The sequence below is a fragment of the Papaver somniferum genome, unplaced genomic scaffold (assembly GCF_003573695.1).
Source record: "Papaver somniferum cultivar HN1 unplaced genomic scaffold, ASM357369v1 unplaced-scaffold_10, whole genome shotgun sequence".
NCBI lineage: Eukaryota > Viridiplantae > Streptophyta > Magnoliopsida > Ranunculales > Papaveraceae > Papaver > Papaver somniferum.
Window position 1 is genome coordinate 16,163,021 of NW_020618825.1, and position 25,289 is coordinate 16,188,309.

At 38.0% G+C, this 25,289-nt stretch overlaps 2 protein-coding genes across 2 annotated transcripts; one reads left to right on the forward strand and one right to left on the reverse strand.

Moving 5' to 3' along the window:
- Nucleotides 1-546: 546 nt before the first annotated feature.
- On the reverse strand, nt 547-1,338 carry LOC113326137 (mulatexin-like). The gene is made up of 2 exons (XM_026573922.1): nt 1,224-1,338; nt 547-1,075 (listed from the first exon to the last, which is right to left on the reverse strand). The coding sequence occupies exons 1-2, from the start codon at nt 1,336-1,338 to the stop codon at nt 579-581; spliced, it is 612 nt and encodes a 203-aa protein (XP_026429707.1). The 3' UTR covers nt 547-578.
- A 15,990-nt stretch (nt 1,339-17,328) lies between these two features.
- LOC113326449 lies at nt 17,329-18,126 on the forward strand. The gene is made up of 2 exons (XM_026574178.1): nt 17,329-17,848; nt 17,945-18,126. Exons 1-2 carry the CDS (start codon nt 17,329-17,331, stop codon nt 18,124-18,126), a joined length of 702 nt encoding a protein of 233 aa, XP_026429963.1.
- The last annotated feature ends 7,163 nt before the right edge of the window (nt 18,127-25,289 follow it).

Consider the following 25,289-nt stretch of genomic DNA (forward strand, 5'->3'; position numbering starts at 1 on the left):
GATTAGCAAAATGAGAAAGAATGGGAAACCCACCTCGTAAAATTACTATAGAACTTCTATTAGAAACCCACCTCGTAAAATTTCTACAAATCAAAATTAAACATCTCAATATCAAACATCAAACACTAGATTGGTGATCGCTTCCCTTTCCCATTATTAGAATCATCCACTTTCCTTTTCTGAATTGGTGGTCGCTATACCTTAGTTGCTGAGACAGGTTTTTAGCAGCCAAACATATTTTGAATTGCTGATACATGGTAGCTTGAAGTACATAGCTATTAACCTACTATTCCACTCGCTATGTATTACTGGGAAAAAGGCTGGAGCAACCCACAAATTTAATTAGTAGCTACGATTTAATGGGGGCATGTTAATAGCACCCAAAGTTTTTGGTAATTGCAAACATGGTTGCTTAACTATTAAAGCGACCAAAATTTTGAGAGCTTGCTAAGATTTTGGTCGCTTAAACCAAGTTTTCTTGTAGTGATCTTATTTATGATTGATTGATGGGCTGGAGGTTACATTGAATGGTGACAGTAGCTTGTAGTCGCATGGTCCATGTAACATCCGAAGGAAAACTAGGACAACTTTAGAGCAGACTTTCCTCCACGACAGCAACACTTGCAACGCCTTACAAATTTAGATTCACCTATGGCGCACTTGTTCTCGATCACACGCCCTCCTAACTCCGAACAATCTTCTTTACACCAATTTGTACAATCAACGCAATTTGAGCTTGGCATCGTAGTCTCTGTGTATGTATCTCCATTTTCACACTGATCGCTCGAAGGAGGTGTAGGACATGGTGGGGGTGGTGGAAGAGGAGTAGGAGGAGGACATGACGGGGGTGGTGGAGGAGATGCTGGTTTTACACAACAGCATTCGCAACGAACGTTTCTACCTGAACGTGTGCATGTCGGGGATAACGCTCCGTGGGTGCGCAACGCAGCACACCCACCATAACAATAAGCTGTACAGACTAAGCAATCTGAAGTTGGACCCCAAACCTGAGTCGTGTATACATTTTTCTTAGTGTCACAGACGTAGTTATCTGTAGCAAGAGCTCCTGTATCTACTGCATAAAAACCACAAGATTGACGACAAAATTAAAACTTGACAACGACACCGATATTGAACTTAATACAGAGCTGCTAACTGGTGTATATGCTGGAAAAAATGATAATTAAAACAGAGATAAAAATCACTTTTACGGTGGTACTTACCGGAAGGGATAACAGAGGCAATGACACTTGGGTGATCCCCAGAGGCGGAAACAAGAAGAACCGAAACCAGGAGGAACACAATATTATAAACAAAAATAAAACAATAAGAAGCCATTTTACTTGCTGAACTGTGATGGATATAGCAAAATGAGTTGGTTTATATATGATTACCGGAGAGGGCAACCCAACCCACCTAAACGGAATTATTGGTGTGCATTAACTTCTTCCCATCTACCCAATGGTGCACATGGGCACTCTGTGAAGTGGTTCAAATCTTTTATTGCGCGATTGAAGGCATCAAGTGAGCTGGGGTTAATCCATATCGTGAGATGGTGTAAGAATTTCTACGGAACTTCTTTATTGTGGGGTTTTTCTCGATCTCTTTGTGCGACGAGATTTGTTGTGTCTCGTGCATGGGTTTCCATGGCCTTTGGCTTTTAGAAGCTTCAATTGCTGATGCCACTTCAGCTGAACAGCTTTGTTTAATACCTTCCCTGGTTGCTTTAATATCTCCCATTGTATTGTAGAGAATTACCATCAATTCTCGGCCAAAATTGGATTTTTATAATCAAATTGGGACGAACGCATTTTCCATCTTCATGACACTCATACAGTGCATCATACATATCATGAGTGATTCAAAAGGTCTTGATAACATTTAAAAACAAAAGAGCAACAAATATAGTCTATGGAAAGTATCCAAAGATATATGGCAGATTGGCAGGTAACTGAAGTTTTATTTTAATCCAAATGTACTCATGATTAAGAGTGTGATTTGGGCATATACTGTGAAGAAGCCCACAAGGCACGCTTTCTTTTTTCTATAAACCAGAAATCTTCCTGTGCACCTCCATCAAGCCACGACTTTTGATGCTTCAAAAGAAAGAGTCGAGCATTTTGTGTTTGCCGTTGGTGTCGAGGTGGTGTAAGATTTTGAATGGCACTCCATTACCGTGGAAAATTAATAGGGGAAAAGCCACTTTTATTAGGGGAAGAAAAGCTGATTTCGGTCTAGGTTACTTGACTTTGGGCCAACATTGGGTGGATTCAAAATCAGCTTTCCTTGTCAAAGAAATAAAAAATACACTAGTCGTACACATCACGTTAAACCCTAATTTCTTTTTATTATTAAACACCGATTAACCAATCCTATCTAACATCCAAATTCTTAGATTATTAATTTGACCTCGAATGTGAAGAACTAAATCAGTGAGGACTGCATATATGTTGCAGAAATGGTAATGCGCTTTCTCTCAATTCCAATATATTTTGTGGTGAAAAACCTTTTCCTTTAAACTTGTAGCTTCATCAATGTTCAAACCCTGTTTAAAATACACATGTTACTGCACTGTAAAAAGAGAAAAGGGGGTAATCTAACTTTAAGCATCACATTTTTACAGTTTCATGAGCTAAACAGCGATTGTCTTATCTCATGTATACCCATCAAAACATCATTAAAGTTAAGATATCCGTACGACTCTACTACCCAATTTTGCATATCATATACGAATATATTCGATCCCTTGAGAAGTTATGATGTGAACTATAGATTTTAGTTTAGTTCTTGAACATCAGTAAAATAAAAAAAAGTAGTCGAGTCAGCTGCGTAGAATTTAGATGACAAAGATAACTACCAACACATAAACAGAGAGGATGATGTCGAAGTAAGCTCCAAAAAGAAAAGATAGATGAGGGGAAAGCTTATCATGAAATCCATCCAATATTGACCTAAAGTCAAATATTTTAGACCGAATCAGCTTTCCTTCTAGTAAATTCGGCTTCCCCTATTAACTATCATTACCGTGGGATTTTCTCTCGCTTCTTTATGTGACGACATTCGTCGTGTCGCGTGTGTTGGTTTGAGGGACCAATGGCCTTTAAGACTTCCCTTTTGTAGTCGGGCGCTTGATTTAGTCCACTTCTTTCACCGACTTTAACATCCGTCATCCATGAATTCAATTGTGGATCGAAACTAAAATAGAATTACCGCCATCAGTTCTCCACTTTCATTACCCTTTATCGTATTATAGCAAGATATTACCAAAAAATGTCTTCCAAAAGTTGATAATATTTTGATGTGTCGTGGCGGAGTGTGTACTGTCGGTGCTTGCTTTTAATGAACCTTCCAAATTGTTTCAATCTGGATATTTTTCAAATGGAATGCTAGATAACTAAAAAAAGTAAAAGACCGAAAAGACGTTACAGTACGATTATTGAGCAATCGTTGGAGCAAGAACATGGTCTTTCTTTTTAGTATAAGCTGAAATACTAATACGGATCAAACCATTATTAGTCTCCTATTGGTTGGCAAACGTATTTCCACCCGCATCGTATGGTATGGAAAAAGGCAATAAGGTGTGCGGAGAAAGCAATCTTTAGTTGGAACCCATTCCTAAGTTGTATATACGTTGGTGTTAGTGTCACAGAAGTAGTTATCTGAAGGAGCATTTGCCGACTCTACTGCATTGTAGTTGCAGGGAATCCTACAACTACACCCTTAATGAAATCTATAGAAAGAATTCAAATAATCATCATAAAATTCATAAGAACATTCATTGGATTTTTCATTTGGATACAAAATAACAAGAAAACTCTAACTTGGAGAACAAACAATCTTTCTTTCTCCTAAATTCCTTGTCTAAACCAGTGTTCTGAAAACCGGTCCGGAACGGCCGATCGGCCCAGTGAATCAGTGACCCGGTCATTTTTCTGGGCTGGGCCATCAGTGACCCAGTAAATTTACTGAAAAACGGCTTTCATACTGAGAACCGGGTGACCCGGCAGTATCAACACGTGATTCAGTGGATCAAGTTCGATTCAAAGGGGTTGGTAATCCTGTAAATCTTGAAAAGAAAAATCAAAAGTCTTTTATTTCTTCACAATGTCTCCTGTTCAACTATAAGTTCTCTTGATTTAATATTGAAACACAGAAAAGGGGCAGAAATTAATAGATAAGTTATAGGAATATATTTTTACATTCCATTACAAAAACATCAAATGAGAAAAATACAATAAAGATTCACTGAATAAGAAGAAGGAAAATGAAGCTTTTGAGTTCTCGTTTGACGCCTGAAAGGGTATTCCCATCGTTAATCAAAACCTTTGGTAAGGAATCTTAGTGAGAGAAACGACCGGAGCATATGGTCTCTGTCAAGATTTTGTTTGATTCCGAGGGATTTTTAGATTTCCATACAAACAAATGTAAGGACCAAATGTCAATCACACCCTTGGGAACAAGGTTTTTAAATCGTGAATCGAATTGTAAATCGTTTTTTGAAATTTGCGAATCGATACTGTGGAACCATACAAAATACTACTACATGTTTGGTTTATTTTCCTAGTTTTGGTTTTTGGTTCGTATATAGAGCAATAAAGTCCAATAAACAACAAAAAAATCAAGTTGGAACGCTGGTTCAAGGTCACTCCTGTTGCGCAGGAGGTCGTGGGTTCGAAACTGAATCCTTTCATTTTTTAAAAAACAACTTGGACCTTTGAATTAAGTTAAGAATCGTAAGTCAAACTTGGTTGACTACGATTCATGGGAAGAACGCGGACCTTTGAATTAAGTTAAGAACCGTAAGTCAAACTTGGTTGACTACGATTCATGGGAAGAACGCGGACCTTTGAATTAAGATAAGAACACGTAGGGTGGGTGAATAAGCCCACACCGCATCAACTAATTTGTTTTACATTTATATGATCGCTCGGTCCTTATATAGGGTTTACATAGTGGATGACAACTAATAAAATCCTTATTTTCGGATCTGGCGTGCGTCTTAACGCACGTTTATATTGATTTTTTTCGCACGTGCTCTATAACATCGCATGGCTCTTCACACTTTTCTCGTGATTAAACTGACGGCATCCGATGCGTCATTCTGAATAAGTTGTACGCGATTGTCTTCGCTTGGTCTTGATAATCAGTACTTCGCATGCGTTATAAATGTGCGTTATTCTGTGTCTACATGCATAACACAACAAATTTCACTGCTTAATTAGAAATCTGTTTTGCTGATCTTCAAGAAAACCCAAAGTAAGATTAAGTCCCGGTTTCTCTGGTACCAGTGACCTGAGTTCAAAACTCGCCACCACTAAATTCTTTAGTGATCAAAAATATATAATTAAGATCAAGAGTTTTTTAAGATTTGGGTCTTAAGTTTTAGCATGGTAGAAGATTTGGATCCTAAGTTTGTCCATTTTTGAGTTTGGATCATTGACCTATTAATCAACTACAGATTTAGGTCGAACTGTTAGGGGAGAATTATCTGTTTCATAACTTCGTTATATTTTTCTCGATTGTAATTGATTCTTCTATGCAGTACTTCTTTAGGAACTAAAAGCACACTAAATAAATCAAACCGCACGTCAACCACAACATCAATACTTATCGATTTAGTCGCTAAGATTTCTTCTCATTTTTCAAATCAATAAAAAGAGATTTAAAAAATGGATCTCTAGATGATAAATCATCCAATGAATTGGGATTTCACGTGAATCAATATATAATGGCTTTCCTGCTCTGTACTATTTTCACCACTGTTATCATTTAAATTATCTGTGAGGACTGACATGGTCTTGGTGTTACATGGAGAGGTTAGAAGAGGGAAATGGAGGAGGAGCAGAAGTGAGAAACCGCCATTTAAGTGTTACCGAGAGGAAGTCAGGGAGAAAGAGCAAAGGGAAAAGGTGAGGCAACTGTAAGAAGCTGGATACGGTTGACAACCCTAACAGTTTGATTAAAATCAATAGTTGGCTGACGTGTCAACGACCCAAACTCAAAGATGGACGAACTTAGGACCCAAATACTCCACCACGCTAAATTTACAACCCAAACCCTAAATAACTCTAAGATCAAGTTATTTGCAACAAAACGGGAGTATAAATATTGCAGATTTCTCTGAATCACAGAAATGATGACAAATACAGTTATGCCGTAAAAATGACAATAAAACTCGAAGGAGACGAATGTTGGAAATACGTTTACCAACGAATAGGAGACTAATAATGGTTTGATGCTTCTACCGTATTAGTCATGGTTTTTAAAAAGCGTATGCTTCACGTTTCAGAGCGTATTTTTCGCTTCAAATTTCAGCATTTTTCTCTGAAGCGGTCATGTGAAACGCATTTTTCTCTGAAGCTTTAAAAAATTTGCGTGATTTTTAAAGATTTCAAAAGAAAAATATAAATGTTTTAAGAGGGAATTGAACACCCCACCTCCCACTAATCTGGAGTAGATTGAACTGTTGTATACACATTTTGTTTTTGATAAAAATTAGACTTATATAAAATTTATATAGATATTATCTTCCTAATAAATTTATAATTACTAGTTACGACTAATTTATTGATAAGAAAACATCTGCTTCAAACATCAACCATGAAGCGACGCTTTACGTTTCGACATATGCATCACTTCCTAAAACTGAAAAACGTTTCACACTCCGCTTCAGGCTTTCAATACCTTGTGTATTAGTATTTCAGCTTATACTAAAAAGAAAGACCATGTTCGTGCTCCAACGTTTGCTCAATAATCGTACTGTAACGTGTTTTCGGTCTTTTACTTTTTTTAGTTATCTAGCATTCCATTTGAAAAATATCCAGATTGAAACAATTTGGAAGCTTCATTAAAAGCAAGCACCGACAGTACACACTCGGCCACGACACATCAAAATATTATCAACTTTTGGAAGACATTTTTTGGTAATATCTTGCTATAATACGATAAAGGGTAATGAAAGTGGAGAACTGATGGCGGTAATTCTATTTTAGTTTCGATCCACAATTGAATTTATGGATGACGGATGTTAAAGTCGGTGAAAGAAGTGGACTAAATCAAGCGCCCGACTACAAAAGGGAGGTCTTAAAGGCCATTGGTCCCTCAAACCAACACACACGACACGACGAATGTCGTCACATAAAGAAGAAGAGAGAAAACCCCACAGTAATGGAGTGCCATTCAAAATCTTTCACCACCTCACTTACCAGACACCAACGGCAAACACAAAATGTTCGACTCTTTCTTTTGAAGCATCAAAAGTCGTGACTTGATGAAGGTGCAGACGAAGATTTCTGGTTTATACAGAAAGAAAGCGTGCTTTGTGGGGTTCTTCACAGTATATATATATATATATGGAGAAACTTACGTGTAGGTCCAAAAAAAATAATATATTTATAATTAGGTCCACAATTAATTTTAGGTTCTGTGACATTCATAATTATATGAAATTTTGAACAGTGATTGTATAGCGGGTTATGCATCCTAGTTTTTCAGGGGTATAATTGGGAACGCACATTAGATATAACATATATACAAAATGGTGTCTTGGAAATTTATAAATTTTATATCGTTGGAAATCTTTTAAAAAGAGCTACACAACGAGTACAAACAACAATATCAAATTTTTGTTTCTCAAGAAAAAATCGGAGGTGATCATCATTTTAGGCAAAATTTTCGAAAACTTGATACACTACCACTATTCAACCACCAAAAAAGATGCATAACACATTATTCAGACGCAACAAAAGATGCATAAAACGTTATGCAGCCATATTTTGGTTCATGTTTTTACTAATTTATTTATGCAACCACTAAAACGATATATAGCCTAAAAAAATAACATCACAAAAAACAAAAGACGCATAACGAATTATGCAATAATTCTCTAAACTACAAGTTATGCATCCATTGTTTTGGTTAATTTCAGTGCTTACAGAAAACGTCAATGCATAATGTGTTATGCAGCCATATTTTTGGATGCATATCAAGTTATGCATCAATTTTTTTTTTTTATTTCAGTGCTTATAAAAAAGTTGTTATGCATTCATTTTCACGACTGCATAACATGTTATGCAGATATTATTGTAGATGCATAACAAGTTATGCGGTCTTTGTTTTTGTTGGTTTCAATAGTAACAAAAAAGTTGTTGCATAACGTATTATGCAACTGTTTTCTGGACTGCATAACAAGTTATGCAATAATTTTTATAGATGCATAACACAACCGTTTTTATAGCTGCATACAAATTATTCAATAATATTTCTCCATTTTCTCCACCAGACCAACAATCTCTCACTTGCTCCATAACTAGCAGGCTCCATTACAGCACCACAATCATTTTAGAATGTTCAGTCAAAAATGTTTACAAGGGTAAAACTTAAAAAATGAATCGATAGACGGTAAAGGTTCGTGCAAAGTTGTTAAAAGTACTATCTGGAGAAAATTTCCACGTACTACAACTGTTTACAACTTAGTTAAAATGTATTGCAAAAACAATTTCTAAATACTTCCCATCCGCAAAAAGATAAATAGAGTAGAAAATTTGAGACTCTTTGTCTTATCACAGACACCATTACTGTGAGTTTACACCTGAAAGAACATTCTTTAGAGCACGGACCATGTTTCCAAAGTAATTCCCTGTGACTTTGGTCAGTCCAAATAGCTTTGTATGATAAAACTTGAAGCCTTGGTGTGCATCACCCGATTCATCTTCTATGAGATATATTTGTATTTCCTGTTCTGCACATTGATGGAGCCTTTCCAACCCAGACTCAGCTAAACCTTGCAAATGGTCAAATAAGTTCTTTTTTGCAAGTTCGCTTTGAGGTAAGTAGTATCCATAGGCATAAGTCCACTTTAGAACATGCCTGCATTCTATGATCTGTCGCCAAGCATCTGTAATAACCCCAAGCTCCATTTCTGACAAGCCATATATGTCGATAGCTTTGCTAAATCCTCGGATAGCATTTTCTTCAAGCTTTCGATTGCCTTTAAGCCTTGACACTCATGGTTTTCTACAAATCTTTCGTAGAAAAAAGCATATCTATCCAAGTAATTTTTTGTCTCTTGTGAATCAAAGCCTATACCCACTACTAAAACGACTCTTACAAACCCTAACTGACTGACTTTTTAAAGAACATCGTAAATGTGACCAGTAGATAAGGCAGAAAAAAGAAGAGATAACACCCACCATAATTCCTATCTTACACAACTAAAAAAACATTACAAACCACTCCATCTTCCTTTTTGGTTGCACAAATCAAATAGCCCCCCAAAAAAGGGTACTTGAGCAACTAACCACCGAAACCCAAGAACAATTGACTAACCATGCATCAACGACATATTCGACGAATGAATTATAAGAAGAGACGCAGAAATGTTGGCAAATTCGTACGTGAGATTTTCAAAGACGACGACAAGATTTAATAGAGACTGACCGAAGAAACTAACCAGGATGTGTGATTTGAAAACAGTAAGAACACACCGAACGAACACCATGCAACCTAAATCCTTCTCCGATTCGATTGCAGCAGCCACAATTATCTTCTCAACCACATCAACAGTTTCTCGATCTGATTTCACATCTATAGTTTTGGATTGTAGAAACTGAAATTAGAAATTCAGGGCACGTGAAGAAATTCGGTAGAGAAGAAGAAAAGAAATTGACGAAGAAATCGCGAAGAAATATAATTTTATAAACTGTGTAGGTCTGTGAGAAATTTTCTCACAAAATTTGGGGGCGCGCTTGAGATTTTCCATTGTGGGTTCATCATCGTAAAAAAAATCTAAAAAATGGGTGTGGACGTAATTTTCACTAGAAAAATAAGAAGGGACAAATGGGAAAAAGGAATAAACAGGATAGCAAAAAGTATTAGTAGAGTAGAATCAATTACGTTTCTTACTACTTGGTACGTACGTTGAATGCAAATGCGGGGACTCCACAAAGAAATCCAAGTCATTTTAAAGATGCTAATTTTCGGAATGAGCATAGCGTATTCATATGGAGTTTTGCACATGCTTCTGAATCGTGAACCTACATGACGTCCTCCCCCATTTTTTGGCCTCATGATGTGGCATAATCAAGACCGTTGATTTCACCGACCTCGCCCCTCGGGAACAACAGGGTCCCGTTATACACAGTTGAACCATTAACACAATGACACGTTGCAGGAGGGAATTTTGTGGGCAACAAGCATTTCCGTCCTAATCGTACCAAAATTCGTTGTGTCCTCCAGCTGTCACAATCAGTGTCACTTGGTGCCTGGAGTATATCGGAGGAATCCTATTATTGGGTCTCGAAAGTCCATGGGTTTTGGGAACTTGGGACCTAAAACCCAAATATGGACATGGGACCTCATCCGTATAAATAGTTTAATTTACCCTTATATATAAATAAACTATTTCATCTTCTTCCTGTTTTTTTATTGGCAAATCATGATGAGATGATGACAATGATGAAGGTGAAGATTTAAAAAAAATATATTAAAAATTTCATCTTCTCATTCATAAATCATGATAAAGATGATAATTATAACTTCATCATGATGAGGATGATGATGGTAAAAAAAAAAAACTATCATCTCTCTATTATCTCTTCTTCTCTTTCTTTTCTCATTCATAAATCATTATTAATATCATAATTTCATTATGGTGAAAATGATGATCATAAAAAGAAAACTAAAAAAACCCATCATGTAAAATAGCTAAAAATTCGATTCTATGAATTCTGGATAACAAAAAGCTAGTTTCTGAAGTTGTTTACGGCTGAGAGTTCTTATTTCTCAACCGCAAACCATATATTACGGCCAGAAAATTCCTAAACGTGAAATAGGTACACGGGTGGGAAAAAATTAATTGCCAAACGTAATGTATTGTTCACGGTTAGGATTTCCTAGCCGCCGTAAGTAATTCTAATAACCACGGAAAGAAAACCAAAGGTCTCATTTCGTATAGGGTTTTCCCAACCGTGATAGTACAATCGTCTGGGTTTTTCCAGCCGGATGTTCTGATAATAAAAAACAGGTTGAGTACGACTAGATATTCCAAGCCGTAACTTGAACTTCGGCTAGGAAATATGCTAGGAAAACGTAGCCGTAATTTTTTTTCAATCCACAAATTCTAAATATGGATGGAATTTCTTCACGTCCAGAAGTCTTCATTTCACAGCCGAACGTATGGTTCACGGTTGGGATTTCTTCACTCGCAACCGTAAATTGGTGTTAATTCCTAATTGTATACGGTGTTTACGGTTAGGTCGAGTACTACATTCCAGCCATGATTATTGAAAAACTCATATTTTGATCCTGATTCTTAAGGATTTGAATCAACAAAATTATAATTGGGAGAGGCGTACAAGGTCGTTCTGACTATTTTCAGGATGTCTTCATCAATTTCTTCCAAAATTTTTCAAAAAGAGCTCATCAAAATCATCATTCTTCTTCTTCTAAATCAAAGAAAAGAAAACTTTTTTTTGATTTTTAAAGGATTAATCAGATAATTAGTTTATTTAATCATTCACTAATTATAATTAACGAGTTATAAGAATTACTAATAATGACCTAGTGAAGCCCCAAAAACCCATCTGGGGTGATGTCCCAACAATAGAGTTACATGGGAGTCTGGAAATGTTTTATATCTCCCAAAAATTTTCTTCCACGATGTGTCACATAGGCGCCGCAGATCCTCTGTCCCGAAATCCTCTCTGTGACCCTGTCCCAACCACTCTAAGACGCCGTGTGGGTTTCATTTTAACAGCATCAAACGCCGTTACTTCTTTTAATATTTAGATTAAATCGAAAAAATCAAAAGCAAACCAGTTCTTCTCCTTCTTCGTATCAAAGCACAGTGTTTTTTGTTTTTTTTTTGCCAAAATCATAGAATCCAATTTTATGCCGATCACTCAAGTAAGTTCTTCCATAAATCTCTATTTCAATTTTTGAATTATGGTTAGGAAAAAGAAAAGAAGAGAACTTTCAAACCTATTATAAGTTATGTAATCCAAATTATATCATATACTGTGATAGGCCATTGGGATTTAATAAATAGATCTCTGGAATCAAAGAAGAAACCAATTGATTTTGCCTTTGCGATGATTTTCTTTGATTTTCATAACCTTGATGGTTTAAAAACGGATAAACTATTTTCCATGACCATCAATTTCCATTCCTTAAATTCTTTTTGCCTTTGTGATGATTATTCACCAAATCATACAAGCCATTGTGCTATGGGAATTAATAGGGAGTCACTTGGAAATTCATTATCATATACAATATCAAAGACATGGATCAAATCCCAGCTGGAATTTCACCACCTTTACAAATACAATTCAAATCCAATTTCATCTCTTGATTGTTGCGAGCCTGCCTCCCAGAACACCTAGATAAAATTAATATCTCCGTCACCTCCCAGGGCAATATATAGATCACCAAAGGTGTAGTATCTTAGTAATTACGCATAAACTAAATTAGATGCGCGGAGTTCAAATCGAGGTTTCGAAGAATAACAGAAGACAGGATTATGAAGAAGGAAGAAAGAGAGAAAAGATAACGGGTTTGGACGTTGTTAAAATGAGATCCACGTGGGGTCTTATGAGTGGTTGGGATAGGGACACAGGGGATTTCGAGGTGGTTGGGATAGGGACACAGGGGATTTCGAGACAGAGGATCTGCCTCGAAACGACGGTAGAAAGTGGGGAACGTCAATTACTTTCAATTTTAAAAATATTACGCATGTATCGTTTTGGAAAGAAGGTAAGTACTTATGGTTAATAAATATTTTTGTTGATCAAAGGAGGAATTTATTGGGGTGGGGGGTGGACCAAAGTCCTAGTACAAGTTTATTCTACTAAACCTAAAACCTTATACTTGTCTAGAATGTTTTGCAAGCTTATCAGTGGCATGGTTTGAAGACCTTCTTTAAAAAAAAATATCAGAACAAGAACTCATAATTCTAACTAGACACTGAAACTCCTTCAGAGTGTTTTGATCCTCCCATCTAAAGTTGTTGATATCTCCATTATCACCTTATAGTATTACATTCTGCTGCTTTATATCCTGAATCCATCTTAGAGCTTTCAGCGTCACCATTGCTTTTGCTTGACTTATATATCTGGCGCAGACCGAGAATGAGAATGTTATTGCCCCCAAGAATTTTCTAGCAGAGTCATGAATAATGAATAATAATAGCAAAACCTGCATTATAGATTTTGGATTTTATTGAAGCATCAATGTTATTTCCCCCAAGAATTCTAGTATATGACCCGTGCTGTAACGGCCCGGGCATTGGATTGTTACTCCAAATTGTGGTGACTATTCAAAGTTTTGTTTGGTTGGTATTCAAGATATTTAATTTATTTTCAGTTCACTTGACTCTGGCTATAATTGGATAATACTCATACTCATACTCATACTCAATTACCATTTAAACTTTGGGACACATTTAAGTCTAAAATCTTTAACTTTTTAAGACCAACTACAATCACTTTGCCCCAAAATCTTCAACTATCCAAAGAAAAGAACAACTACTCAAGTCATTTATGTTAGAGGAGAAATGTTACGGCAGCGTTACAGGTTTTAGGTAAACTTCCGAAGTGTCTCCTGTACATATGTCTTATTACCTCAAGAATGAAATGTTGGCAATCAGAAATGTTGGCAATCTTGGTCTGGCGGAAACATGTCTTCTTTAATCACCATGTGGATGGAAAGAAGTGACTGTGCTTTAAGTGTTGACGGGTGATTTGATATGACGGTTTGACAAACAACACTCTTCTATCTGAAAGTTTTTCTCAAAATAGTGATTTCAAGGTAAGTCAAAGTTTGGGTACAAACACCCAAACCCCGGTGCCAAAATTAAATTGGATTTTCTAATGGTTATATGGAGACTGGGTAAGAACTCTCTTGCCCACTCCATCCATTCCAACAGGGACAATTTTGAAACAATTATTTTTTTGCAACGTATCATGTTTAATTTTTTGAAGACAATGTCTAATTATGTTTACCAATACGGTGGTCAGAACACCTGATACTATTAATGTTATCAATGGGATAATCCAAATCACCTATGCGACCCATGTTAGGTTGTGTAACACTCAACCTAAAAAACACTCAAACTACAGTAGAGAAAAACACCGGCGCCGCTTGCTTGCTCGGATCTAGTCTAACTAGATCCGAGCAAGGCTCTCCTTTAATTATATTTTTAATAGTTTTATCATTAGGTCTCTCATGGCAGTTGAAATGGGTTTTGTTGGTATCCATGGATCTCCTACTTTCCTCTGCCAATCTCATCTTAGTTTGAAGCTTTGAGGTACTGATGGTGAATCTACCAATTTCTTTACCTCATCATCCATATAATCAGAAAAATCCTATGTCAATTTCATCAATCAAGACCATTTGCAACCAATTGCTATATATTTCAACCTAATTAATATAATCTCCATCAATCAATTGCTATTACCCTTCTCATAGATCTCCTGCACCCATCCCCTACATTTCTTACACATCCCTTGCACCCATTTATCATTTTCAGTTCTAAACCAACAATGGTGTACTGGTTTCTGGTTTTGCTGTTGTTTCTTTTTGAGACGACAGTCACGAGCAAAATGGCCGGGTTTGTCACAGAAGTAGCAAGGGCCGACAGCGCCCTTCTTCTTACTCTTCTTGTTGGGATGCTTCTTAAACTGAGTATCATTCTTAGGTTTCAAGGAATTCGGTGTTTTAGATTCTTCTACGCTATTCACCTTAGAATGGTTTTCAGAATGTGGACTATCCTTAAGTTCTCTCTTACGAGAGTCCTCTTCTATGCGAAGATGACGTTGTAAGGCCTCTAAATCATAGTCAGTCTCAGCATGCTTAAGTTTCTTCTTATAACCATTCCAAGAAGGGGGGAGACGAGAAATAATAACCCCAACAACAAACGCAGAAACAAGATCAATTCCAGCATCCTTAAGATGATTAACTATGAGTAAAAGTTCACTGACCTGGGCAATGATTGACTTACTGTCAACCATCTTAAAATCCATGAAATTGCAAATCAGGAATTTCTTGTTGCTTGCTTCAGAAATCTTGTATTTGTTGTCAAGCGCAGTCCACAATCCCTTTGCAGTCCCAATACTCCGATGTGCATTGTACACATGTTTGTCCAGAGCATTCAAAATATCACCACGACACATGAAATCATCTTCCTGACGCTGCTTTCGTCTAGCCTTCAATTCCTCAGTGTCATTGTCAGTTGCAGCAGGAATTTCCTCCAATCCATCTTCAAGTATGTACCACAACTTGATGGTGATCAGGAAAAACTTCACAGTCTCTTGCCAACGGGTAAAACCTTCACCATCAAAACGTTCCAATCGAGTAAAGGTTTGGTTCATCACTTGCAGAGATTGAGCAGTAGCATTCGAATTCGAAGATTCACCCTCCATTGCCAGAAATATTTGTCTAAAAACTGTTGGAAAAAATTGGGTTTCACAAAGGATGAATGAATCAGAGAAGAAAGTGTTGCACTCCAAAACTTTCAAGGCTTGTATAAATTTCTTTTAGACAAATATTTCTACCCTCCCAATAACAATTGGCGATTACAACAGGTATGCGAAATATTGCCTTCAGGATACAATGAAAGCCCTGCAACGAAAACTGAATTCAAGGTTTGTACCCCTTGATTCAATCAAGAACACACAAAGAGATTACTGATTTCTGATGATGCTTTTTGAAACAGAGAAAACAGATTGATTTTTCTTATATGTTAAACGAAACTGGGAGAAGCTATTTATAAAGGGTTTTGCACCTGTTGGGAATAGGTTTTTATTCGCCAACAGGTTTCTATTCACGAAACGTCAGGTTCCTTCATCAACAGACATCAATGGTGTCTTTTGGATTCGAAATTTTCGAACAGGCTTTTATCGGCCAAATAAAACCGTCAGGCTGTTATGCAGATATTATTATAGATGCATAACAAGTTATGCGGTCTTTGTTTTTGTTGGTTTTAATAGTAACAAAAAAGTTGTTACATAACGTATTATGCAACCGTTTTCTGAACTGCAAAACAAGTTATGCAACAATTTTTATAGATGCATAACAGGTTATGCAACCGTTTTTATAGCTGAATAACAAATTATTCAATAATATTTCTCCATTTTCTCCACCAGACCAACAATCTCTCACTGCATCCATAACTAGCAGACTCCATTACAGCACCACAATCATTTTAGAATGTTCAGTCAAAAATGTTTACAAGGGTAAAACTTAAAAAATGAATCGATAGACGGTAAAGGTTCGTGCAAAGTTGTTAAAAGTACTATCTGGAGAAAATTTCCACGTACTACAACTGTTTACAACTTAGTTAAAATGTATTGCAAAAACAATTTCTAAATACTTCCCATCCACAAAAACATAAATAGAGTAGAAAATTTGAGACTCTTTGTCTTATCACAGATACCATTACTGTGAGTTTACACCTGAAAGAACATTCTCTAGAGCACGGACCATGCTTCCAAAGTAATTCCCTGTGACTTTGGTCAGTCCAAATAGCTTTGTATGATAAAACTTGAAGCCTTGGTGTGCATCACCCGATTCATCTTCTATGAGATATATTTGTATTTCCTGTTCTGCACATTGATGGAGCCTTTCCAACCCAGACTCAGCTAAACCTTGCAAATGGTCAAATAAGTTCTTTTTTGCAAGTTCGCTTTGAGGTAAGTAGTATCCATAGGCATAAGTCCACTTTAGAACACGCCTGCATTCTATGATCTGTCGCCAAGCATCTGTAATAACCCCAAGCTCCATTTCAGACAAGCCATATTAAGCTTTGCTAAATCCTCGGATAGCATTTTCTTCAAGCTTTCGATTGCCTTTAAGCCTTGACACTCATGGTTTTCTACAAATCTTTCGTAGAAAAAAGCATATCTATCCAAGTAATCTTTTGTCTCTTGTGAATCAAAGCCTATACCCACTACTAAAACGACTCTTACAAACCCTAACTGACTGACTTTTTAAAGAACATCGTAAATGTGACCAGTAGATAAGGCAGAAAAAGAAGAAGATAACACCCACCATAATTCCTATCTTACACAACTAAAAAAACATTACAAACCACTCCATCTTCCTTTTTGGTTGCACAAATCAAATAGCCCCCCAAAAAAGGGTACTTGAACAACTAACCACCGAAACCCAAGAACAATTGACTAACCATGCATCAACGACATATTCGATGAATGAATTATAAGAAGAGACGCAGAAATGTTGGCAAATTCGTATGATCCAAATTAGCATGTTTTACACTAATTCCATGAGAAAATGGATGATCCAAATTAGCATGTTTTACACTATGAAACTGCCATGACTCTGTGGTTGTACAACGATGAGTTGGTGTGCAAAATGTTTCCACAGTCACTGGCTGGTGGAGCAATAAAGTGGTTCAATCAGCTCCCGGCACAGTCGATCGGTACTTACCATGAGCTGGTTGGAGAATTCTGCTCTCACTACAAGTACAACAGACGTGATCATAAGGGATGCCACGTATTGTTCCTTCTAGGAATTCGGAATGAAAAAATCATCAGACATTTTACTCGACGCTTTAAGCAAGAGTTGGCCGATGAGGATGATGCCAACGACCAAGTCATCACCGAAGCTCACAAACAAGCATACCAATATGATCAAAGAGGTGTGTATGGTTTCTTGGTCAAGAAACCACCAAAGACTCTAGAAGAACTGTATGATCCAGCAGAAGAATACGCTCGAGTTGAGGATGACTCCAAAGATCGAGAGACGAGAGATGTTAACAGATCATCCAATCATCCAAATGATGGGAAGAAAGACAAGTCAAAGAACCGTTCGAGCGAACAACATAACGATCGAGGTGAAGTTCGAGATAAAAACTAAGGAGAACGAATGGAAACTGGATATCAGAAATATCATGATATGAAGCTGACACCGTTGAACATACAACTTACAGAGTTGTATGAGAAAACAAGCAAGGATTTGATCCCCCCTCGGCCTTTGCCAGCGAAGACACGTGATAAACTTGATAAGAGCAAATACTGCAAAATTCACAAAAACCATGGTTACAAGACCGAGAATTGCCGCTCTTTACAGATCGAGGTCCAGCGAATGATAGACGCTGGAAAGCTACAATAGTACGTGAAAAAGGATTTTGGGAAAGGTCCTGGATAATTTGGCACAACACATGTGATTAACGCACATGTAATTAACGCCAGCCACGTCAGTATCCATTCAATGACCAGGCGGGCATCGGAAGATGAGACCAGGACAAAGCTCAGACATTTAAAAGAATGGTACTTGACAAATCATATCGATTTGGTCAGTGGAAATGGAGCAGAAATTCGGGAGATTGGATACACAAAGATTGAGTACTCTGAATCATACATGATAGGTGTATATGCTCCCCAAAATGATCACTACAAAGCAGAAGGGCTCTTGGGACGGTCAAAAAACCGTCCCAAGAGGCAAAAGTCCATCCCAAAAAGGTACTAGGGACGGTTTTGTTAACGTCCCTAGATCCACCGTCACTAATACTTCTGGGGACGTCTTGGGGTTCTAAAGACGGATTTATAAAACCACCAGTAATACTTTTTGGGACGGATGTAGGGATGTAGGGCCGGTTTTTAATTCCGTCCCAGATGTATTTCTAATGGTCATATAATGACTATTAGCAACACCTAGAAAACGTTGCTAAAGTTTGAAAAAAATTGAATTCTCTTTTCAGTTGCTTTGGCAGGATGCTTTTCCCTTTACCTGTTAAACATTCATTCAGACTGCATTTTATCCCAAAATAGATTCTCACTCGTGAAATCAAGTTGTTGACAAAAAAGATTCAGTCATTTATAATACCAAGTCTCATACAAGAAAAAAAAAAATCTGTAAAACAACCAAAAGGTGATATTTTCAGGCTACCAAAGTTGTACACAACCCGGACATAGATGGTGCACCATCTGCACTGGAAATGTATTTGAGTGCTTCTGCTCCAGAACGACCCTTTATAGCTCCTGAAATTAACTAAACAAATTGTGTCGTAAGTTATATACTCAGTTCATATTTGCTCATAAGAGAAAATGGAAATGAACAGTTTGAGCAGCTTCACACGGTAGAATTGGACTCTCACCTATTGAATAGTTGTATATTGATGGACGGAAATACTTGAGTAATAGAGCTTGCGGATTAAAAATGAAGGAACCTAAATTGAGGGATACCAAAAGAAACAACAATATCAGTAAGGTGATATACTTCTGAAGTAAAAAAAAAAAAACAAAAATCTTTGACCAATTCACTCAAAAGAAGATCTAGGACTGTTCTTTGCCCGAAAAGGTTAAGAAACATATTCTTTTGCATGACATGCTCATAACAAAGAGAGACGGAAAAAATACCACAAAATTTTCTAGAATAAGGTGTATACAGTATCTTGTTGAAATAATAAATAATAGAACTCACATGATTTTCGCATAAGCGGGTCATCAACAAATCCAAGAATTTTATAGTACATTCTCAGTTGTTGTTATGTGACCTCTTAGAACCCATCCCAGGCGACTTTGATGATTTCACAGCATTTCCTCGCACAGCTTTTGATGCCTTCCAGACAATTGGTCAATATGAGATTGACAAACTCGATGCCTGGTTATGTTTAGTTCTCTAAGATAGATACAAACTTAAAACAGATATGAGATAATAAATGTCACTTGGTTGCAAAGTTAAAGTGCCCTATCTCTTTCTTTGAAAGATATCGAGTACAGCTGGATACCTGACTTCAATTGATGTGTTCTCGTCCGACCCAGCGTATCTAAAAGTAGATTTTAACCCCTGCAGAAAACCAATCTTATTGTGTCAGTATATAAATCAAAATTGACATGGATAGACAACTGATGAATATGATTTCTTAAATTGAATAAAATACAACATTTTTAATGTACTCTATTTGCTCAACAATGTTGTGGCCATGTGGGATTCTCCCTATTCCACACTAGGGTTACCAGATCAAGCAAATCTTTAGGGGTAAAAGTGGAATAAAATCAGAATTACTTACCCATGCTATCCTCCCAGTTAATCCATGCTGAGATGAGTTGACAAGAAACCAAAGTTATCAACATGGTAAAACAGCTCAAAGTTATTTAATGAATATATTAACATGGTAAAACAGCTCAAAGTTATCAGTGACTATAAATAAGAACTGGGTAATAGGAAGTTCAACAGACTTCATGACGAAACTACTGACAGATATGACACAAAAACTGGGTAATAGGAAGTCAAATCATTTATCGGATGGTTCTCTTTAGTTTACACTAATACAATAGCAGCAAGAACTACCAAATAATCCATTCAACTAAGTATGAGCTTCACATCTAGCATGCATGTACCCTTAATCATGTAATACCAAAGAAACAAACATATTTAACTCAAAATTATCTATCTAGGACTAAAACTGAACTCAAAAACAACAGATTCAACTCAAAATTATCATACTCAATCAATAATGAAACAAGGATATAACAGATTCAACTCAAAACTACCAAAATCTCTCTAATTGAACCTAAGAAAAACAAATTTCACCTCAAAATCGAGCAAATTAATTCTTCGTTTCAAACAGCAAACCAGAAAAATTCCAGGGGAATGAGCAGATATTCTCTAATTGAGAAAGGGATTGCGATTAGGGAATATAGGTTGCGATTTCCACAAAAGCACCCTTAAATTCTTCGTTTCCCACGAATTCCAAAAAAAATTCAAAGGGAATGAGAAAGAGATTCTTACCCTAAGTTTGCATCATTCACTTTCTTAGCGGAGATGGAGAAGATCGTGAAGATTTCACGAAGAGAGTTCAGATTTAATTTTAGGGTTTTCAAAAACACAGAAAAACTGTTTGAGCAGAGAAGAACAAGAGAAATGTCGAAACTGAAAGAGGTTTACCAAAAAAAAAGAATAAAAAGAAAATAGGGAAACTATTTTATTATACCGTGGGGGTAAAATAGTTAAGTTACGAACGGCAAATCTCTAGGGACGGCTAGAGTTGAGTGTCCCAACAACAACTATGTTGGAGGGACGATTTTTTTTAGTATGAGCCGTCCCAAGAAGCCTTCTTTTTGGTAGTGGATGCTATCGTTATAACTGCTTGGATTGGCATGTTTCGTGTACACCGGATTCTTGTGGATACAGGAAGCTCAGTGAGCGTGCTGTTTTCAAGAGCCTATTCCTCTATGAATCTCCCACACGACTTGATCGAAGAGGATGAAAATCCAATTATCGGTTTCAGTGCCCAAGTTACAAACGCGATTAGAAAAGTGAAGATACGTACAACAGTGGCTGACAAGTCCATTTTAGGAAGTTTCTTGTTGCTTGATTGTACGACGAGACTGGATGCAAGAGATTGGTGCAGTCACATCCTCATATCATCAATTTCTGAAGTTTATTACCCCTGAAGGAGTCGTGAAAGTTAGAAGCGACCAGATGGCCTCCCACAAGTGTCACGAGAGTGCTATGGATGAGTACAACAAGTCAGAAGGTAGCGGGAACCGAATCCTGCGAGTCGAACAGAAATAGCAATTACAGAATCCTCTCCCTCCAGAATCATATATGGGAGAGAACGCAGCTGAACCCCCAACATTTGAGAAACTAATCGAGGTCCGTACTGGAGATGAAAAGCACAAAACAACGTTCTTAGGGGCATATCTTCCTGCACACGAACGTGATGGTTTGATTACATTGCTAAGGGAAAACGCCGACGTTTTCGCATGGAGTTTTGCTGAGATTCCTGGGATAGATCCGAATGTAGCCTTCCACATGTTAAATATCGATGAGAAGTTCCATCCAGTTCGTCAGAAAATCAGGAATATGGCGCAAAGAAAAAAAATATGAAGTTACTGCAGAAGTCGAAAAGCTGTTGGAAGCAGGCTTTATTCGACCAGTGCAGTATCCTCGTTGGCTGTCTAATGTTGTACCCGTTCGAAAGAAGAATGGTAAAATTCGTGACTGTATCGATTTTACTAATTTGAATAAAGCATGTCCTAGTGATCCATACCCGATACCGCTGATAAGATATTTGGTGGATGCAACCTCAGGGTACGGGAGACTATCATTCATGGACGGTTTTTCGGGGTATAACCAAATACCTTTGTTCGAGGAAGATCAAACGTTGGTGGAGATGGAGTTGGATGTGTCATCCTTACTCCTGAAGGTTCGAGGATCGAGAAAGCGACCAGATTGGGATTTCGAGCTTCAAACAATGAAACTGAATATGAAGCAACAATTATCGGTTTAAAGGCTTCCAAACAGTTAGACGCGAAGAACGTGAAGCTGGTAACTGATTCTATGCTGGTAGTTAACTAGTTTCTGGGAACCTGCAGAGCCAAGGAAGAGAGGATGGCCTTATATTTGGATCATATGAGAGAGATTGCAAATGAATTCGACCAGTTCTCTATTGGGCGGCGACCACGGATGGAAAACAGGCACGCATATACTTTAGCATATCTATCTTCCGAAGTCGATACTGATACCACCTGTTTCGTTGTAGTGGATTTCCAAGAATTACCTAGCATCTCCGACAGCCACTTTGTTCAGGATCTCGAACACGCTAGTGGGGGCGAGAGGGCATCTGCATTGGCACATGGAGATACCGAGAACGTTGACAGTCCAGTGATAAATGATTCAAGTTGTCCTGCTGAAAACACTGCAGACTGGCGTCAACCTTATGTTCGGTATTTGACAACCAGTGAACTCCCAGAAGATGAGCATCTCGCTTCAAAAGTGAAGAAGAATGCTTGGAGATATTCAATGATTGAGGGACAGCTGTACCGCAAACCTGTAGCTTTGGAGCCATTTTTGCGGTGCATATCAGCCGAAGAAGGGCACAGATATTGGCGGAGGCTCATGAAGGAATATGTGGAAACCATTCTGTAGGGCGCAGTCTCGCGCACAGGATCCTTGCCCAGGGATACTTCTGGCCATACATGAAGAAAGATGCTAAAGAATACGCGAAGAAATGCGTGCCATGCCAATACCACGCTCCAATTCCTAAAAGACCCGCCAACGAATTGCAACCATTTTTTAGTCCCTGACCATTCTCTAGGTGGGGACTAGACATCGTCGGATCACTTCCCAAGGCTCCTGGAGGCGTTAAATTCGTACTAGCCGCTACTGATTATTTCACCAAATGAGTCTAAGTTGTGGCATTGGTACATGTTATCGGACATGATCTGAAAAGGTTCATACGGAAGAATATCGTCTGCAGATTTGGAATCTCAAGCGAGTTAGTACTAGAAAATGGGAAGCAGTTCGATTCTGGGTGATCAAAGAATTCTGCAAGAACCTGAATATTCGCTACAATTTCTCATCTCCTTATTATGCTCAGAGCAACGGGCGGAAGCAACCAATCACGTTATTATGGAAAATCTCAAGAAAAGGCTGGAGAAAGCGAAGGGAAAATGGACAGAAGAATTCCCTGGAGTATTATGGTACTATCGAACGATCCCAAAAAAATCCACTGGATTTTCACCATTTAATCTGGCTTATGGGACAGAGGAATTTATAACCACCGAGGTACATATCAAGACTACCAAAACTCGTGTTGTCAAATATGGGAAAAACGACAGCATACCTCTCTTTTGATAAAGAGTTGCTAGAAGAACAAAGAGAAACATCCTTACAGCAGTTGGTCCGATACCAGCAGGCAATCAAGCTTAGCTATGATCGTAAAGTCAGAGAACGGTCATTCAAACCAGGGGAATATGTCTTGAAGAAAACCCGAGCAGCCACAATGGAACCAAACTGTGGGAATCTCGGAGCAAACTGGGAAGGTCCATACATAGTGGACAGGCCAGCGTCTCGTGGCTCTTACTACCTAAGGAACCTCGATGGTACTCAAGATTCAAAACCACGGAAGCCATGGAATTAGTTCCACTTGAAGAAGTTTTATCATTAGGAGTAGTTTCAAATCCTGTTGTGCTGCACTCTTTTTCCTTTATGATGGTTTTATCCCAATGGGTTTTCCACGCAAAGGTTTTAACGAGGCAGCTGTTGTCAAGCAGCAGGTATTTAACTTGTTATTTATATTCAGAAATTTATCTTGTTATTTCTATTCAACATTATTTTGGTATTCCACACTTTATAAAAATTATTCGTGTTTAATTTTAAGCTGTTGCGAACGTTCAAATCCGCAGTCAGTCCTAAATAGAAAAACAGTACAGTTTAAGTATACTGTCATCAACGTCTCTACACCTCGCAGATAGGGTGAATGCACAGTTCGAGCATTTTTATCGTATTCCAATTGTAACCCCATCATGGGATATCAATAAATGTGGCGAACATTTTCACCTGTCCAGACATGTGAAAATGTACACATCTCAACTCTGCGCGCATCTTGAATAGTAGGATTGGCCCCCTGTGCGAATTCAAGATAGCATAAAAACTCAACTTTTCATTCCATGCGCGAGCAAAATGCAGCAGGGAAGTGCACCCTTACGCGAGCATTGAGCAGCATGACACCACAACATACTGGGGGTGAGTTATATGTCACCTCAACCATTTGGGGTGGGGGTGGGGGGAGATATATGACACTACAACGCAATCATTACATTCCTGGGGGCGAGTTGCATAACACTCCGAACAACGCGCTTGGGGGCGAGTTATGCAACACTCCAGAAAAATGCAAATTCAGTAGAATTGGGGAACCCGAACTTCTTAACCCATAACAGGTTATGGATTAAGAGGGTGTGATGTTTGTTCCCCTAATATTCTACACCAAAAATGGGCTAACTTAGGTCTAATATGCTCCTCATATTAGCCAAATATAGACAAAGTGGGCCCTAAAAGCACTCTACGTGCAAGCCCATGTGCAACAAACTAAATAGCTAGGCCTCACAAGAATCATACATAGAAGCCCATGTGAAAGGATCCAAGTCAAGTCAAGGAGGTGCCAACCACTCAGCGTTGCCTCATCAGCAGCTTCGTCCAACCAGCGTCGACCACGTCACCAGAATAGGCATGGTCAGCAGCAAACTGGACAATGACGTCAGCAAATGCCGATGTCGTTAGAATATTCCGTTATCGTCACTAAACCGTCAAAAGATTCCATTAAGGTAGGCATATTCCGTTATCATCTAACGTCGTTTGCCATCAACCAATTTTGTCCGTTCATTCATAACTCCGTTAGATGGCCGTTACCGTTCAAGACGTCAGCATGACGTCATCATCAGCAGTTCATCTTCCCCAGCGACGGTGCAGCAGCAGGTCGACGACGGCAGCCGGCGACGGTCATCCTCTCCGGCAACAGTGACAGTTGCAGGTGGCCGGCGGTGGCA

Coding starts and splice junctions, on each gene's coding strand:
- LOC113326137 (XM_026573922.1), bottom strand. CDS start 1,338: ATGGCTTCTTATTGTTTTATTTTTGTTTATAATATTGTGTTCCTCCTG. Junction 1,076..1,223: donor TGCCTCTGTTATCCCTTCCG/GTAAGTACCACC, acceptor GTTTTTATGCAG/TAGATACAGGAGCTCTTGCT.
- LOC113326449 (XM_026574178.1), top strand. CDS start 17,329: ATGACTCTGTGGTTGTACAACGATGAGTTGGTGTGCAAAATGTTTCCA. Junction 17,849..17,944: donor CGAACAACATAACGATCGAG/GTGAAGTTCGAG, acceptor TACAACTTACAG/AGTTGTATGAGAAAACAAGC.